Source organism: Trichoderma atroviride, chromosome 6 (genome assembly GCF_020647795.1).
Source record: "Trichoderma atroviride chromosome 6, complete sequence".
Lineage (NCBI taxonomy): Eukaryota > Fungi > Ascomycota > Sordariomycetes > Hypocreales > Hypocreaceae > Trichoderma > Trichoderma atroviride.
The window spans coordinates 988,753-1,006,908 of record NC_089405.1 but is presented as its reverse complement, the minus strand read 5'-3'; the positions used below and the strand labels follow the sequence as shown (position 1 = coordinate 1,006,908).

General features: G+C 53.7%; 5 protein-coding genes across 6 annotated transcripts; 3 read left to right on the top strand and 2 right to left on the bottom strand.

Moving 5' to 3' along the window:
• Positions 1–8,790: 8,790 nt before the first annotated feature.
• On the top strand, positions 8,791–9,093 carry TrAtP1_010942 (uncharacterized protein; the record flags this gene model as incomplete). Its single annotated transcript, XM_066114913.1, has 1 exon — positions 8,791–9,093. One exon carries the CDS (start codon positions 8,791–8,793, stop codon positions 9,091–9,093), a length of 303 nt encoding a protein of 100 aa, XP_065971010.1.
• Positions 9,094–9,921: 828 nt separating this feature from the next.
• TrAtP1_010941 (uncharacterized protein) lies at positions 9,922–10,503 on the bottom strand. Its single transcript, XM_066114912.1, has one exon. The coding sequence runs from the start codon at positions 10,388–10,390 to the stop codon at positions 10,019–10,021; it is 372 nt and encodes a 123-aa protein (XP_065971009.1). The 5' UTR covers positions 10,391–10,503; the 3' UTR covers positions 9,922–10,018.
• Positions 10,492–14,206, top strand: TrAtP1_010940 (uncharacterized protein). Of its 2 annotated transcripts, none has more exons than XM_066114911.1 (2): positions 10,492–10,841; positions 10,933–14,206. In XM_066114911.1, exon 2 carries the CDS (start codon positions 12,195–12,197, stop codon positions 13,644–13,646), a length of 1,452 nt encoding a protein of 483 aa, XP_065971008.1. In that variant the 5' UTR covers positions 10,492–10,841; positions 10,933–12,194; the 3' UTR covers positions 13,647–14,206. The 2 variants fall into 2 exon arrangements, with proteins under 2 accessions (XP_065971008.1, XP_013947847.2); XM_014092372.2 differs by having other exon boundaries at positions 10,492–11,531; positions 12,259–14,206.
• A 572-nt stretch (positions 14,207–14,778) lies between these two features.
• TrAtP1_010939 (uncharacterized protein) lies at positions 14,779–15,729 on the top strand (the record flags this gene model as incomplete). Its single annotated transcript, XM_014092371.2, has 1 exon — positions 14,779–15,729. The coding sequence occupies one exon, from the start codon at positions 14,779–14,781 to the stop codon at positions 15,727–15,729; it is 951 nt and encodes a 316-aa protein (XP_013947846.1).
• A 260-nt stretch (positions 15,730–15,989) lies between these two features.
• Positions 15,990–17,811, bottom strand: TrAtP1_010938 (uncharacterized protein; the record flags this gene model as incomplete). Its single annotated transcript, XM_014092370.2, has 3 exons — positions 15,990–17,088; positions 17,170–17,301; positions 17,396–17,811. 3 exons carry the CDS (start codon positions 17,809–17,811, stop codon positions 15,990–15,992), a joined length of 1,647 nt encoding a protein of 548 aa, XP_013947845.1.
• Between the last annotated feature and the right edge of the window lie 345 nt (positions 17,812–18,156).

Below are 18,156 nucleotides of genomic sequence, written 5' to 3'. Positions count from 1 at the left end.
CCCATACGTCTCCAGTCCCCGATGTGAGTGATGTTTGAACCAGTTTGACGGGCGGGGCCCCCAAAAACGTGTTGCAAGACAAAGGCCACGAACCCTGCGTATTGTATGGATGGTGTGTGAGTGTGTATACGCGCCCTCGTCGCCCCTGAGCTACTGTATGCATTTCCCACGAGGACTAGCTAGCAATAGCCAACATCAGATAATGGCAGCTGTGATGTGGCCCCCCCCCCCCCCCCCCCCCCTGGAGCGGAGGAGAGGAGAAGCAAAGAAAAAAAGAAAACAAAATCCAACAGGATGGGTCGGAGGGCGACAACTTGAGTCCATGATCCCGGGTCAGGTCAATCAACGGGCGTGGCACCCTTGTCGAACATGATGTGCGCTTATTCCTTTCCCTCGAACCAACGGCGCTCCTCGATTGGCTGCGTCGTATGTCGTCGAGAACGAGGTAGTACTTGTAGCACGGATGACAAGGTTTCTTGGTTTGCGCTCCCGTGCTTACTGGCATGGGGGGGGCATTTTGGCAGGACACAAGAGACTATCTCCAACCTAAAGCTGCTGCCAGCCGGCGCTCGGATGAACATCACGTCACAGCGTTGGCGCCTTGCTTACATAACGCAGCTGTTGACTCAGTCCGCAAGCCATCAGGGCACGTTTATGACAGGAGAGATCTGGGCCGCCTTGAACGGGCAGATGGTGCTTACTTGGTGAGAAAAGTCCTTGTTTTTTCCCCATCTAGTAGCTTGATCATTATAGAACTAGAATAGATGACTTGCCGCTGTCTTTTCTTGGCATTGATTTATCTTGCGTATACCGGTAATAGATCGTACTACTGCTGCTATTTTCTGTGTTAGTGCTCCTAGCTCTGTCGAGTGTGCCTCGAGCTGCACGCCAAGATCCATCTAAACAGAGCGCCAAGTACCAAATTGACGGGCCAGAAACAACCTGCCGCCAGTAGCGAAAGCCCAAAATCGGGACAGAGGGGGGCGTGATGCGACGGAGGGCGAAAAAAAAAAAAAAACGCCCAAGTCATGTTTCAGACGGGACAGAACGAAATAGTAGTCAGAAGACGCCAGGATACAATGTGATCAGTGATCAGTTTCTGAGGATATCCATGACAGATAGACTTTGATGTTTTTCCTCTTTTGGCGGTCCCGGCCGTTATGGGGGCATGGAGCAAGGCCCGGGGACTACGAGAGTATAATCCATCAAATGACATTTGTTCCCAAACTTTGCAGTTTCACCGTTTCACCGCATACCAGTCACTACCGAGAGAACAGAAAAAAAAAGGGATTCATTCCAGTCCCTTAGGTCCCATCTTGCTGGGACTGCCATGTGCTGCCTGGAACTGGGCTTGCGCAGGTTCGTAGGGCTGAGCAATGCCAATGGGAATTGCATTCCTCACCGCCAGCCTCCGTCCTACTTACTAGATACACACACAGCCGCTAAAAAAAGAAAGAAGGGAGCCTCAAAGACGGCAGCGCCAGTGGCGCTTGATCGGACCACGACGCCGATTGCTAACTTGGGCGCAGCGTCGAGCTCTGGGTGGAGGGTGGGTGGATGGGTGGCATGATCACGAAAAAGTCTGTATACTTGTAGTAGTGTGTAGAAGCGATGCTTGACAAGTATATTCTCGAGAACAGCCAAGAGCGCCGGGAATCCTCTCCAGAGCGCTGCGAGCGCAATCTCGTCCTTGGGCCAACTGCCTGCCATTCAGGGCTCCAGGACTTTGTCACGAATGAGATGCGCTCCTTTCCGCACAGATACAGAGACCCGGAGTAGCTAATCTGTACTTGTGATTCGGCACGCCAAATCCCTGACGGCAGTCCTGGCCCACCCAATACTTTCCAGTACCAGCACTACGAGTAGAGCAGCATCCACAGCTTGGAGCTTGGAAGGATTCATTCGACCCACAGCGCCCCACACATCTCCGGGTAAACTGCGGCAGAATCGATTGCGACGGCTCTCTCGGTCCCGACCAGCTGGTTTGGTCTCCGAGGAACCGCGCGGTACATACCTCGTCACAGCTTAAACTTCTGACACCAAGCGATAGGCCGTGTCTCATCAGCAAAAATATCCTTCAACGGGCAGGGCGAGCCAACGCCCGTTTCTGTGCTCCCGATTATTCTTGTTTTTTTTTCCTGGCACTTGGAATCTTTTCTTGGCCTCGCGGCGAACAGGGGGGTCCGGGGGGGGCAAGGATGCGGGATGCAACAATACTGAAGCGTCTGGGGGCTGCATTGCGTGCCGGCTGTCGCTGTCGCCTGTTTCGCCCAAGTTCGATTCTCGCAAGCCCATTCGCCATCCTGACCTGACCTGGCGTGTGCTTTTTTTTTTCCTTTTTTTGCAGAGCGCAGAGTGCATAAAGTGCGCCGTGGCTTTTCCCAACCGGGGCGCGGATGATTTACCCAGCAATCCGGTGTTGCACGGACGGTTTGGGGGCCAACTCTGCCTCTTGTTTGAAAAGTGGAAACGCTGGACCTATGGCGCATGGCGCTTCTGAACGAACGAAAGGGAGCTTGGCTTAGTGCGCGATCCACCTGAAGCCATGTGTCGCCAAGGTGGATGGGAAGAAGGGCAGTGGGTGTGAAGGCAGGAGGAGCAGTAGAGCAAGATGTGGGCGAGCATGAGTGGCACCACTCTTGCTGTTCCCTTGGACTACTATAATATCCAGTCTAGTATCTAGTCTAGCATCTATAGGTATAGCCTCGTCTAATGGCTTTGATGTGATGCATCATGTGTGCCGCTGCACCGCCCATCCAGAGTTGCTGCAGAGGCACTGCTGCGGCAGGCATTTCTGGCCAATCAGCGAGGGGTATATGCCGTTTTCGTCCCAAAGGGGCATTCCCTAGGAGAAACATGAGCTGCCGAAGTGGGGCTTGAGAATAACTTGCTTTATGCTTGTTCATAATAGTGATTGGTTATGAATATGAAGAAATGAACCAAAAAAAGTCTTCTTTCTCCTCTCGCCAGCATTACCAACAATCATGTTTATTGAAACAGTCATCAACGTCCGCGTCAAAAAGTAACTGTTTTTAAACTATTAGCATGTCGCGCCCTTTTCACATGCTGCTAGTACGGGGCATGTTCATCAAGCAATACGCACTTTGTAACCACAACAACGTGAGCGTGAGTGCGCGGCATGCACGTCAGCAGCTCTCCTGCGTCTTGGGGGGGTGCTCTAGGCACCTCGTGTTTGGAAAAGACCACTAACAAATCACCAACACACAAAGGCCAAGGGCAAAATACTGTAAGAACAAGAAGCTCAAAGGCTTGGCATGCAAACCCCATCTTTTTTTTTTTCTTTCCTACGAATCCTTACCCTCCGCTGTCATCTAATCTCCACGTAAGGAGTATTTTCTTTTTTCTCAACGAGTTTAACTAATGCGATGAGATTTTCGTCCCAAGAAGATGAAATTAACCATGGCATTCTTCTTCGCCTTGGCTCGCCCAATCTCTCTTACCAGGTTTAGAACTACAAGGTACATGTAAATTATGGCGCTGCGCCTCCACCCGCTGTCTCGGGCCACCCGGCTGTCGCTGGCATAAACGCGAAAAAAAAAAAAAGCCCCCATTCCCCGCGTGGTAAAGCCGAGAATTTTAAGTAACGTGTAAACGGGAGATGAAAGGAAAGAACGAAAACTATAAAACGGTTTACGCCACATGGGATCTAGACGAACCAAGGATGAGAGAGTGAGGGACCGTGCAGTGCGCCATGAAAGGCGGTGGCTTTGAGACACGCTGGAGATGGAGGGGCAGCCCGGGATAGGATTTTTGTTAGGGACCACCCCTCCGGGCCTGGACTTTGTAATTGAGAACCTAGAACCTGTAGAGAGCCAACAAAGCAGTCATCTGGTCAGAAACAGAATGTAAATGGGCATTACATGCTTTGACGAAATAGTACACTCGTAGACAATGAGGGGGAACCATTAGTGTAAGATGAGAGTTGAAAACTAAAGCCACAGGGTAGTATCGACTACAGTATATCCTGCCAGCAGATCTTTAGTACGTATCACCATGATGACAACATATAGACCATCTACTACTGTCTTCTTCAAGCAATCTGGGGGCCAAAAAAAAAAAAAACACATCAACAGAACAAAAGAAAAGAACGCAAAAGATCTAGAACTCTTCAAGGGCTTCGGACGCCATGCTGCTTTCAACTCCATTTCGCGCGCGTAACCCCAATATATTGGCATGAAACTGCGTACAATGCCCAGCTGAAAGGGTCTGAGCGAGACATGGCAAAAAAAGACACGAGGCTGATTCCTATAACGCTTAGAAAGTGCGACTATATGGCACGCCCATGTCACTTTTGCGCGGTCCGGCCTTTACAAGTCATTGAACTGTTTGGGTATAGCTAAGAGCATCATCTGCCATGGGTAAGAGAAGGGGGTATAAGAAAAAAAAAAAAAAAAAAGACAGAAAGAGCATGGGCCATTCATTACAGAGTCGCAGCATGGCATGGCATGGCATGTCTTACACAAGGGGAGGCACTCCGAGACACTGCAGCACTAGAAGGCAAGAAAATAGAGTCATTTCAACATCCATCTCTCAATCAAAACAGATTCTAGGCAAGGGTCCCCCCTAGCACGCAAAGGGCCAAGCTTTTCCAAAAAACCAGAAATCTCGTCTATGCCGCTTTAGGCCCCCCCCCCCCCCTCTCCCTCCTAACCCCTCCCCACCAGGCGGGAAAAAAAAAAAGAGTTTGGGGATGGGATGGATGACAGCAACTATCTTTGTCGATTCGCGCCTTTCCTAAACGGGCTCGAATTCGCGCCGTATCCTTGCACAGCGTCACGTTTTTCAACCCTTGTGCGCTAATCTTTGAAAACAGTGGGGAGTGTTTCTCATCATTCAAATCTCCAAATCCCACCGCACCGTACCGCGCGCGCACAGGGATTTGGAAGACATCAGCAACAAGGTTTTCGAGGCCGAACCCAGAAAAAGAAGGGGAAACAGTATGCAAAAATCTCTTAAGACTCGATGACCCTTGTGAAAATCGGGGGGGAGTGTGAGCAGCGCAACGCAACGCAACGCAGCATGGGGTTGAATACAACCAAAGCGTGATGCGTATTTTATGGGGCGCAGAGCCTCGCTCGACTGCTTCCTGTTTCTGCCTGTGGGGATTGATTTGTATTGAGACTAGAAGAACCAACCTAGCATCATGGAGCTCATGGTGCTACCCTTGGTCAATTCTCTCTCTCTTCCTCTCTTGCTTTTGCCTCATTCAATCCCCAGGACTGCATGTACAACTGAGCACACAAGCTTCTCGCAACTCCGCATAGACACACCCCCATGTAAGCCCGGCTCGATTATCTTGCTCGTTGTTCCTGCTTTCCACCTCGTGCGCTCTGTCAAGGGGTCTGGCCTGATCTCATCGCCCCGATGCCCCTCCCCTTTCTCTCTCTCTCTCTCTCTTTCTGATATATGCCCTGGGCTGGGGTGCTTGTCTGCCTACCGGTAGATGTGCTAGAAACGGATTCGAGATCCATTCGATAGCTTCGAAAAAAAGGGAGGGGGTGGTGGCAATGGAAGAGAGACCAGCTGCTTGTTGTTGTGATTATGCCTCAGCTTGCAGGGTGGCCAAAGGATGACCGCGAAGGAGTTGATTCTTATTACCTGCTGGAGACGATTGCTTCGAGTCACTCGTATATCTCGTGCCTCTATATTTCGCGTCGTGTATAAGTCCGCAAAACAGCATTTAGTCTGTTAGGTCAAAAGTACACGCGCCGCGCATACAAACCAGCGCCAAACATCAAGTACCCAAGCCACGGTCTTAGTCAGTTGCCCTTCTAGCGTTCCTCGTCCAATCCAATCCGGCCCCCATATCCCTGTCCCTTTCATTTACCCAAAGCCCATCTACCGTCGATGCTAGTGCGGAAAGTTTGTATTGGCTAGGGCGGAATCGATCTTTGCTCACTTGTCGCATCTCGTCGTACTGTATCATTCGCCGTGGGGTACATTGCTCATGTACCTTTTTACCATCTGGGCATAGCGCCCCTGTCTGCACTTTGGAACCAACAGAATTGAAAGAAAGCTTGCAGCAGAGAGAGAGTCATGAATCTTATTGCGTTTACTCTACTCCCCTTGTCGAAAATGAGCAGAGGAGTCAAAGTGGTATTGCAGGTGTGTTTCGGCCATGTTGGTGGCTCCTCTCAAGGTCGGCGAACTCTTTTTTTTAATTACTTGCACCATTTTTTCTACTTCGTGTTGTCCGTGCTGTTGGTTCCAATTGATTGGTTTCCTCTTTTCGCTGTCCGGAACAAGAGAGGGGCTCACCTTACAAAGCAGAAACTGATACACACAAGTATAACGTCTTTTTTTTTCTTGCGGAATAAAGGCCGTTGGATGTCTTGGGGCTAAAAATACCACTCTTATTTCCGAGATTTTCTTTAATGTCTCGCCGTCGTATCCGCGCGAGCAAAGAGCGAGAGAATGTTGGACGGGAGGCGTATAATGGGGGGGGCCTCTAGGAAGACGGGGCTTGCCGGCAACTTAGTATAGTAACCTATCGACGGGTTCTCAGAGCATGTCTCGCGGGTAAAGGTGTTGGTTCGCCTTGCTTTTCGATTCAAGTCCGTTTCGATAAAAGTGAATCCTTTCCTGCTTACATGCCCTGGGCTATGACACTCGTCGCACATGGCAAACGCCTTGTGAGCCCTACCTGACCGACATTGATGCAACATCCCCAAATGGTCACCGGTTGCCATTCCGTCGCGGCTCATGCGGTGCGCCGTCTGATAAATTCCGTCCTCTGAGCCGGGGCAGACGAATTGCCGGATTGGGCCTGCACGTCATTGCCTGGTTGGAGCTCTGCGGCAGCCTTTTGAGCTCTTGGAGGACCCTCTTTCGCGGTCCCGCTCCGCACCCCCTAGTCTGGGTCAATATCAAGTATCCCGCGTTGTAAATTGTGTGCTAGTATCACCAACGCCCTCTACTGTGCCTCGGAATGCTGTGGTGCGTGTAATGCTGCTACTGGGCCAAGGTATATAGGTATATCGATAGTCCAAACAGCACTTCAGCATCCCTTCGTATCCTTCTCCTGTTGGGTCCTGTTACCTTGCCTTGGCAGCAGTAGATACGCAGTCTGCTAGCACCTATACGGGCGCTTGTTCCGTCTAGGCACTATGCTCGTACTTTCGCGTGGGAGGCCAAAAAAAGACCAGATCGCTGGCTGTGCGCGCACCCGTCGGAGCCGGCGCACTAACTCAACCGCCCGGTTTTCCACGGATCCGAAGCTGTCATTGGCCGACTTTGTGTGTGGGCGTGTGCATGCAGGGGTGAGGAAGATGAAATTGAATCTGGCATACAGTAGCACAAGCATCATCTTGCCTGTGCCTATCAGCAGCAGTAGAGCAGTGCAGTATAGTAGTTATAGCAGCAACATGGTGGTGTTGTTGCTTGATATCTCGCTTCTCCCTCTTCTCTGCCCTCCCCCCTTGCTGCTGTTGCTCCTGGCTTTTTTTCATGTCATTGCTGTTGTTGTCTTGTCCTTGCAATTGGCTCGTATATACATCTTTCTCTCCTGTGTTGCCCACGCACGTCCCGAAATAGCAGCAATGGATCATGATCGAGGGGTAAAGTAGCACCACCGACCTTGCTTCCTTGGCGCAAATGCGTCTGTGCCGCCGCGCGATTGGATAGGTTTCACAAAATATGCAATGAATGCATGGCGGGCGAGACAGCGTCTGCATGGTACAGGGTACATCCAACAGCTGGTTTCTGCTTCTGGTTTCTGCTTCTGGTTTGCCTTCCGCCAGCCCCAGACCCCTGGCCTGGTAAGAAAGCATTGATTCTCAAAGGAATTATCCACTATCGAAGCTGTATACAGCAACCTGCCTTTTGCTCCATTCCGCGGTCCGGTACAGATCCAGAGATAGGTTTCTTGGGAGAGAGGGCGCGCGCGCATCCTGTACATGTACAAGTCCAATCTGGGAGCTTTTCGAGCCCGCGGGCCTTGTCCTGGCACCAACATGAAGCGGAGAAGGTTGAAGGCAGGAGGAGCGCTGTAGCCCACTCCGTTGTAAGGTGTATATTGCCCAGCAGGTACTCGTACTCCGTCACGGTAGCATTGCTCCATAGCGACGGTGGTACTCCATACCTATGCCAGAAGTTCTCTAAAATTGCTACTATGGCGGTAGTTGGGAGCAGGCATCTACACCAAAAGCGAGAACAAGACAATAGGATCAATGGGTAGCAGTTTACATACCAAGTACAGCATGGCCTGTGATGGAGGATGGGAAAGCTTCCAGGCTGCTTAGGGGGGGGCTGCAGTTAGATTCTGATCTGACCAAACTCCACCTGGTAGGCACTGTATCTGCCTTGCGCCCATCTCGCTCATGGGACGGAGCCGATCCGCTGTTGGCCAAGCCAGATTTCCGCATCCTCTGGGCTCCGTTACGGAGTGCCGTGCCTCGTTATCGACCTGTCGCAACGGGATTGGCCTGGGCTACGAAGCCCGCCGTAATTCTCCGTGGCCGTGAGCGAACCCCTCGATCTGGTGCAAGATGTGCGTCAAGGGACGGTAATGACCGCTGCGATAATATCCTTAATTGAGCGGCTCCTCCTGTTCCTTTATTTCATCTGCGTCACGGGAACATCTTGAACAAAGACACGGGCTGGGCTGGGCATGGCATGGGCACATGATGTGCAATTCCCATCTTCTCTATCCCGTCGTATGCCTCACCTAGTTTCTATTCTGTGTGTGGCATTACTGTACCTCGTCGTCGTGCACGTTGTTAGCTGGTCTGCCCCCCTCTCCTCCACCACGCCGGATGGCTTGTAAGCCACATGCACCCAATGATTGCCTCTGCGCATGCCGCGAGAAAGCCTCAGCCCACAACGACAAGCACGCCAGAGCAGTTTTCAGACAGGCGCTGCAGGCACCGGAGGCAGGCACAGCATCAAATCACGGTCCGCTCCATCTTCCAAAACTTGCTTTCCTGGGGCTTTTGTGGGGGCCAAAGCAGACAACGTTCTTGTCCATCTCTTGTCTGCTCTCGCCTGTGTGTTTTGGACACAACCTCATGGCTTCGCTTAGCGGGCCTGGTCCCCTTGCGGGCTGGCCACGCCGGCACTCCCACGCGCCCTTGAAAGGGCTTGCGGCAGCCGTTTCCATCTAGTTCAGCCTGCAAGTCGACGTCTATAAGCACGCACATCCTTATCCTGGAAAGATGTGATGGTACGGGCACTTGGTTCAGCCTCGCACGGAACCAGAGGGCTTCCGCAACGCAACTAGCACTGGCGATGGAGTCATCAAACTCACCCACGCTCAGCGCTGCTTATACCCTGCCCGAGCCCTGGTCTGGCCCCCCGGGACGAGCGCCGCGTACCTGGGACAGAAGCTGAGAAAGATGCTACTTGTATGCCAGCTCGCATTAAACACGCCAATCCCATATGCAGAGAGCAAAAGCAATACAGTAGCAAAAAAGAAAGAAAAAAAAAGTGTGTGGTGAAGGTCCAGATAGGGACCGGGGCAAGCAGTCCTGTACCTGGTTACCAGCAGCGCCACGCAAGTTTGGGGGCGCTCCAGGTAGCGCTACCTGCCCCATTAGCCGCTGCCTTGAGGCTTCTGACAGCAACTGGCAGGGCCGCGGGCTGGCTGGCACCCGGAGCGCGGCCCAAATCGACGCCGACGTGGCCGGATTTGTCCACTGGCAGGTGGCTGCCGACAGCGCAGGTGGTGACGGCAAGGCCTGAGGAGGTCGCGCCAGACCCGATGCGGCGCCAATCTCAGCAGCCAGCCGGTACGTACTGCGATTCCTGCACTTGCCCAGGCCTGGATGGGGATGGCAGCCTGGCTCCATCGCACTTGCCTGGGAATGAGCATGGGTATCGGGCTTTGAGATAGCACCACGCCTTTGCTCTCTGCTGTGCACACGCCCAGATGCCCATCTCACCCCTCTGCAGTGATATCGACACGGCCAGCCAGTCTAAAAGCTACTCGTACTTTTCTACATGCTTTTTTTTTTTCAAGCCTCCCACCAGGCCCGGCATGGAAGCATCACCACCCCCCCTTTCAAATGTCTGATCCATGCTCCTTTTTCGTGCTTCTTCGCTCCTCGTTCTTTTCACCCCACTCTGCTTCCACCGGTAGACAGCGTCTGTCTGGGCTGTCTTCCTTGCACACACCCCCCATGATGAAAGACCAAGAACCACCACCTAATACCGTCCCGACAAGAGGCGGCTGTTGCTGTTGGCTCGACAGGGTCCCTCCTCGAAGGGGCTTTGCCATTGCGTGAATCGAACCTGATGGTGGTCCCAGACACCCTGGACGAGGCGGCGCCTCTGCCCTACCATGCCATGCCATGTAACTCTCGCGGCGCGGTACCTTGAGATGTACGAGCGCTAGTATGAACCGCTGCGTACCTGGTGGTCCCGCGGACTGCATCTGGTTTGATGGACGATCCGAACTGACCCCAGTAATCCACGATATACGCCGTGGCTATATCTTTGTCGGTAGCCCCCAACATCTCCAACCGAGCTTCTGGTGCCAGACTATCTCGAGCAAGCATACAATTAGAGCTTGATCTCCATCATTATATATCCCCTCTCTGCCCTCGCAAGACCCAATTGTCTGCCTCCCACGAACCCCATCTGCATCACTCTGCATCTACAGCAACTCAAGCCACAACGGACCCTCGTTTTACCACCAACGCTGCCGCCACCATCTGCCATTGCATTGCATCGCATCGCATCTTCGCTCTGCGCCCAAAGCTACAACTCCCTTCTTTCTTTGCGCCAGACGGTTGAACAAGAACAACTATAAACGCAGCTTCTCTTCTGCTTTGGCCCATCGAGCAGAACAACTGCAGCCTTTTTGCGACGGCCGAGGTTTCCAGGTAAGAGATCCGCTGCACGCAACAGATCTCTCGCCCGAGAAGCCAGAAGAGCAAACAAGATCTAACACCTTTGCGCCGCGCGCTTGATTAGGTGAAGACGGCCTTGCGCGCGCGAAAGCAATTGCGACTGAGAATATCTTTCGCTTTCCAAGCGCAGGCGTTTGCCACGAAATCTCATCACAGCCTCTCTCACAATGGCGTCTCTAGCAGGGCACAACTTCAACCTGTTCTCGCAGCAGCAGCAGGAGGAATACTCCCACTTCGCCGACGCAACTCACAACCCCGTCTTCTCCTCTGCGCCCATGGACATGGGCATCGCCGCCGATGCCTTTGCCTCGTATGTGCAGCGCGCACCCAGCCAGGAGCACTACAGCACCAGCCCCAGCACCATCAGCTTCGAATACACCACCGACCCAGCTTCCACCTACATGATGAACAACGCTACCTCACCAGGCGTGTACGGCGACGACCTGCTCTCCAACATGTCCACCGGCTCTGCATCGTCCTCTGCGGTTGGATCTCCTCTCTCAAACCACGGCCAGACGGGCATGGATCTGACTCACTATGGTGGCCTCAACATCCAGCCGAGCATCGCCGGCGAATATCTCGACTTTGCTGCCTACGCGCACGGAATGGAGGATGTGACGCCCTATGATTTCGCCAGCCTGGCGCCCGCCAAGTCCTATGTTGGTAAGTCTGCTTCCTTTCTCTGCTTCATTCATCCATCACGAGAATCCCCTCCACGCACCCTCATGGCGGCAGCCTGTCGCGGCAAGATTTCCTCTTTGGGCGACCAATTGTCTGTTGCTGTCCCCTCCCCGCTGGATTGCCCCTCCGACCCTCCGTGGCTGCTGAAGAGCCCCGGACCCGGTGGTGCCGCATCCCTGCCTCAGCACTGCACACGCACTGCATAGCCAGCCAGGCGGTGCCCAGAGCCCGCTGTGCAGCTGCAGACGTGGCGCACCACTGCCGGCGGCCTCTGTCCAGCACAGCGCGTAACCACCACACGCTTCGGCATCACCGCTGCTGCTCTGCCGCTGCCGCTGCCGCTGCCATTTCTAACCGGACCAGACGCGGCATCGCTGCTGCTCATGTCTTGCGTCCCTTCCCTTCTGCATCCCCACGCGCTATTGCGCATTCGTCACTGCTACCTCTTCCTGGCTGGCGGCGTTGCCTCTGCGACGCCTGGTTGGCTCCGCGGCTGGGCTGACTTGGCCCGCTAAGAGCTCCCTCAGCTCGCGCCAGAAAGCCTCACTGCTCGGTGTCGCTCGGTCCCTCCCTTGACTGGCCGATGGGTTCATCAACCCCCAGCTCCCCCCCCGTCCGCTGCCGCCATTGGGTCCCCTTTACCGCATGCAACTCATTTTTTTCTTCTTTCCTGTCGTGATGCTTACTGACCACCGGTTTGCGCTTACAGATCCCTCTCTGATTCACCCGGAGATCTCCAGACCGCCAATGGCGATATCTCCGTTTGAGACACACTACCAGCCCGCCGTCCACTATCCCTCTTCGCCCTCTGCCATCTCTGCTGCCTCTCCCCAGCCACACCTGATCCGCACCAGCAGCTCATCGCCATATCTGCAGAGCGGTCCCTTCCAGCCCGGCTTCGCTACCAGCCCGTATGCGACCAACGCCATGAGCAACGGTGCTGGTGTTGGCGCTCGCCGCCTGAGCATGAGCAAGACGGGCGGCAACAGCTTCAACGTCTCTCCCGTCTCCGCCGACTACCACAGCGGCGACGAGGTCAAGGAGAAGCAGCGATGCTCCTATCCCGAGTGCGGCAAGACCTTCAAGGATCTCAAGGCCCACATGCTCACCCATCAGACTGAGCGCCCTGAGAAGTGCCCCATCACGACATGCGAGTATCACATTAAGGGGTTTGCTCGCAAGTATGACAAGAACCGTCATACCCTGACGCACTACAAGGGCAACATGGTCTGTGGCTTCTGCCCCGGATCGGGGTCTGCGTCCGAGAAGTCGTTCAACCGCGCCGACGTCTTCAAGCGACACCTCACCTCTGTCCACAATGTCGAGCAGACCCCCCCCAACAGCCGCAAGAGGACTGGCGGCGCGCCAATGACCCTCGCCGGCTACGCTGCCGACGCCACTGGCAAGTGCAGCACTTGCTCGCAGTGCTTCAACAACGCCCAGGACTTTTACGAGCACTTGGACGACTGCGTGCTGCGCATGGTTCAGCAGGAAGACCCCGCCGAGGCCATCAACGCCAAGCGCCTGGCCGAGGTTGCCGACGACAAGAACGTCCACCAGACCCTGGAGAAGAACAAGCTGCCCATCACCACCCAGACCTCTCAGATTCAAGAGGATGACGACGAGGATGACATGATGGAGGATGACGAGGATGACATGACCACCTTTTCGCCCTCGAGGAAGAATGCTTCCCTCAACCGCATTTCAAAGTCTCGCGGCATTACCCACTCCCGTGGCGGTGTTCCCCTCACTGCCAAGCGCGGCCGCAACAAGCGCCGCGACTACCCTTCCTCTTGGGGATTCAACAAGGGCCAGATGACGATGAAGAAGCGTGTCATGGCAGTCTTTGACGGCCCTCGACGCCTTGCCAAGGATGATTTGATGCTCTCCACTGATCACGAGGTCCGCATCAAGCTCTCTGACGGCAAGTCTTATGTGACGGACCTTGACGTCCAGACCTTGAAGCGTGCTGAGGGTTTCCACAATGCCACTGATGAGGAGAAGGGCCCTTGGATCTCTGACGATCCCACTGAGGAGCAGTTGAAGGAGATGCAGGAGACGCAGCGGATGCTGGACACCGGTGCTTCCGACTTGTAGAATCGGAAAAAAAAAAGAGTCTCTCTCTCCCTCTCTCCCCCTTACTCTACATTCTTACATCTTTCGATATCGGAATAACAACAGCATGACTTTTGAACAAAGCATGGCAGACGGCGTTCTGGACCCAGGGCATTGGGCTATTCTTGAATGGGATTTTTTTTATAACGCTGGGAAGAAGCGGATAATCTGGATTTGATACCCTGTTTTGATATACTACCACTACCACTATAAATGTTGGACAATGAAGGCGCAGATGGAATTTGAATGGGCACTACATGGAGGAACCATGTTACGGGGATCAAAGGTATCATCTACCCTACCTACTCCTCAGGGACACTTTGGCATGAAATTTGCTGTTTTTTTAACCAATCATTGTTGACCGCCTCTGAGTGTGGTTTCATATGTATATTAATATTTTTCATTTGTTTTGGCGGAGGGGAACGGGATTTTCTTTTGTTCTGCTTATCGGGAGCAAGGAATTGTACGAGGCCACTTGAGCATTTCATGAGGATTTATGGCTTGATTGTTTTGTGTAATATTATCAATGATGAAATCTTGTCAAAAAAAATATAAATATCAAATCAAAGCATTTATGGAACATTCGGCTACGAAAATTGATTCCCCATTGTGATTGAGTTGAAGATGAAAAAGTCTCGAGATGCACAGAGATTCCAATAGCAGTGAGTGCGTTGGAAATAAGTGGGTGGATGCGACTGGCAAATTTCTCGTTTGGTACTAAACCCCCCACCTCACGTCTTTTTTTCTTTGCCCGCCAAGATAGCATCAACTTGCGAAGCCTGCCTAGGCTGGATCTTGAGATTGAAAAGGAAGGCTTTTTATATGAATGTAAGTTTTTTTTTTCATTTGTTCATTTGGAGAGCTGGAGGGGTGTTGTGCGTGGAGATTTGTGAGGCTGACTTTTGGTAGGCACTGAGATTACTTTCTACATTTTCTTCACTTTCATCTCGTTTTGAGCTAAACAGGGAACAAGCATACAACTTTTGAGTCGAATATTTTTATTTCTTGTGCTGGAAAGTAAGGGGGGATATTGAATATCCTCAGAGGAAAAAGACGAAACGTGGTTCATCACGTCTCACTAAATCCACCAATATCAAAACCATACACATATAAAATGGCCACGCTCACATCCCGCATCACCCTCAAGGGCGACGAGCCCGCCGGCCCCGAAGACTACCTCTCCACGTCGCTCGGCGTCATCTTCCCCGACGACGTCACCAACCAGCACGGCGACGCAGAGCACTCGCTCATCTACGCCTCGCCCAAGCTGCCCAGGCCGCTGCTGATTGAGCTCGCCGAGCCCGAGGGCGAGACGGACCGCCGCCTGTTCAGCCACTACCTGTGGAACGCGTCGCTGCTGCTGGCGGAGCTTATCGAGCGGGATTCCCTGGAGGCTGAGAGCGAAGCTGGAACGACAGAGGGACTGGGCGAGGGACTGAGCTTTGACACGCGAGGCTTGAGCACCGTGGAGCTGGGCGCGGGGACGGCCCTGCCGAGCATCATGGCCGGCTTGCTCGGCGCAAAGAGCGTTGCTGTCACGGACTATCCCGCCCCGGCGGTCATGAAGACGCTGCGCGACAACGTTGCTCGCAATATCAAGCCCGAGTTTGCTCCCCTAGGGAGCGACTCCAGCAGCAGTCTCCCCGTGACGACGGACATTACCGTCGAGGGCCACGAATGGGGCGTCTTTGACAGCTCTTCTCCTTCTTCATTCCCCGCCTCTCACGCCCACAGCGCCGACCGCCTCTTCGTAGCAGACTGTCTCTGGATGCCCTGGCAGCACGCCAACCTGCGCCGCTCCGTCAACCACTTCCTCAAGAAGACGGCGACGGCGCGGGCCTGGGTCGTGGCCGGCTTCCACACGGGCCGCGCCAAGATGGCCGGCTTCTACGACGCCGAGGCGCTGCGCGAGGAGGGCGGCGTGGAGATTGAGCGCATCTGGGAGAGGGACTGCGATGGCGTTGAGAGGGCGTGGGATGTGGAGAGGGAGGACGACATCACGGTGCGCAAGAGGTGGCTTGTTGTTGCGGTGTTGAAGAGGTGTGAGGGCATGGTTTTTGAATGAGTGAATGGAATGGAGCAAAGCGTGATATTGAAAATGGAAAAAGGTTTTGTTCTTTGTTTTTTAATTTTATTTGCAAAAGGTATGAACAAGTTTCTTGGAGCAGCGTTGAGCTATCCTACTTCTTATGTGACAAATGACAATCCATGTTACATCTCTTTTACAATATGTCCTTCTTTTTACTCGCGTTGCCCATCTTTGCGTGGGTATGATGCTTCTTCTTTTTCTTTTGTGTGTGCTATCTCTAACCCCCCGCCCCCCCCCTAGTCTTCAAGCACACGCCCCAGTACCTGTCCCATCTTCAGTTTCTGCCCCTTTTCTACCGCCCACTCCCATCCTTTCTTCTCTTGGCCATCCGCAGTCTTGGACGTGGCCGGCGCCTCAAACACCAGTACAATCGTGCTGCCGAGTTGGAAGCCACCCATCTCATCACCGCGCCTCAGAGCATGTCCGTGCAGCACTGGGCTTGCGTTTTCATACGTGGCTTCGGCGAAGCCGAGATACGGCTCGCCGCGCTTGGAAGCTTCCTCGGCTGCCAGGTCGGCGGCGGTGTCCGTGGTGAGGCTGTTGGTGCGGAGCTCGCGGTCAAAGTTGATCTTGATGGAGCCGACGTTTGTGGCGCCGACGGGGACGTAGCTGAAGAAGCCCCAGCGCCAGCGGCCCAGGAGGACGACTCGCTCGTTGAGAGTGAAGAGGCCGGGCAGGGTGCGCTGGAGGTAGGGCGAGACGCTGTAGAGCTCGCCTGCGAAGTGGCGCCTGCTCTCCACGACCCAGTTCGTGGGCGAGTGGAAGCGGTGGTAGTCTCCGGGAGCGAGGTAGATGACGGCGTAGTACAGGGACGTGGTCTTGTCGGGCGAGAGCAGATCGTACCAGGGCTTTTCGCCCAGAGCAAGCTCGGCGCGGACCTCTGAGACGGCGCGGGGAGATGAAGCTGCAAGCGACTCGTCGGTTACGGGGTGTGGAGGCTTGGCATCTTTGGATCCGGACATGAGGTCAGGCAGGGTGTACGAGATGCCGTTGACCTGGGCAAATTCCTCCTCCTGCTTGATAATCTCTTCGTCGCCAACAGGTACGCTGCGGCCTCGACGGGGGCGCTCTCGGGCTTGGTCCGACAGTCCACTGTAGATGCTGGATGTCGGGCTATGCTTTCCGAGCAGCGCATCAATGCTGTAGGTCATGCCTTTTACCTGTTCAATGTCACCGCTTTCGATATGGCCGAATTGGAGAACCTTGCCGTCGGATGGGGAGAGAAGAGCATGAGGGTCTGGATCCAGTGGACGAGCGCCTGGTTTGAGAGTTCGATAGAAGAAGGCCGCAAGGTTAGGATACACATGAAGGTCGGGCTCGGACACCTCGTCAAGGCTACAGGAAGTAAAAAAGTCAGTAAAAGGGGGCTTTGTATTACTCCTCTTAAGTTGATATCTCAGGTTGAGAATAACTCACTTGACACCAAAGATGAATGAGTACAGCTTAAACCCAGGGACACGCAGATAGTACGGGATTGTCAGTTCATTGAATTTCCCCCATATTCGAGAGATGGCCTTGAGAGGAAGAGTGGACATGACTTGGACCTGCCTGTGGTGAAGCTGTCAGCATTCTGCGCGCATATTGATCCTACACTCTGAGCAAGAGTGAGACGCAGATGGATGAAAAGGGCTCTTTTTTTTACCATGGTCCGTCGGGGCGCACTCTGGGCCGGGGCTTCGGTGACGTGGTGCCATCCTGCTCTTGCTGCCTTTCCCTTTCCCTGGACGAGACTTTATAGAACTGAACCAGCCCCAAGAAGCCTATACCCAGACCCACGGGGATCTGATACCATGTGATTTTGCTGTTGCGCAACGCCTCGCCAAGCCTCTGGGAGAACTTGGGTCGCTTTCCAGAGTTTTGAGTAGAGAAGTTGCATCGTGAGGATGGAACACGCCGAGTAGGTCCTGAATTAGCAGCCAATTGGCCTGTTCGACGCCCAGCAGCAGCTCGAACGGCGCATCTTGCGCGCAAGGATGATGAGAGCGGATGATGCAAACTTGCTCCCCCACTGCCTCCACCGTACACCAGACGGCTGGAACCGATTCCCAGCGTCGCCATACTGGCATGCGCCTCAGAACAGAGCGTTTGCACTTGGCAAGGGAGCTCAATTAGGCGATTTCGACAGGCATTGATTGAGCGCAGGCGATGAAGATTGCGCTTGAGGTCGAGATTTTGGTTGTTTGGGAGATGACGTATGGGGAAGCAGGGCCGTCTGGTGGTTGGTGCGGGCGGCGCAAACATCTGCCGAGGCCGAGCTTGGAGCTTGGGGTGCACGAGCTATCGAGGCCATTTTGATGCCGCTGAGATCGTTCGACCAATACAGTTCGAAAGCTTCTACTACCGCCATGTAATTTATTTTTATGTACAGATATGTAATAATGATTGAATAGCACTGACGGCGCA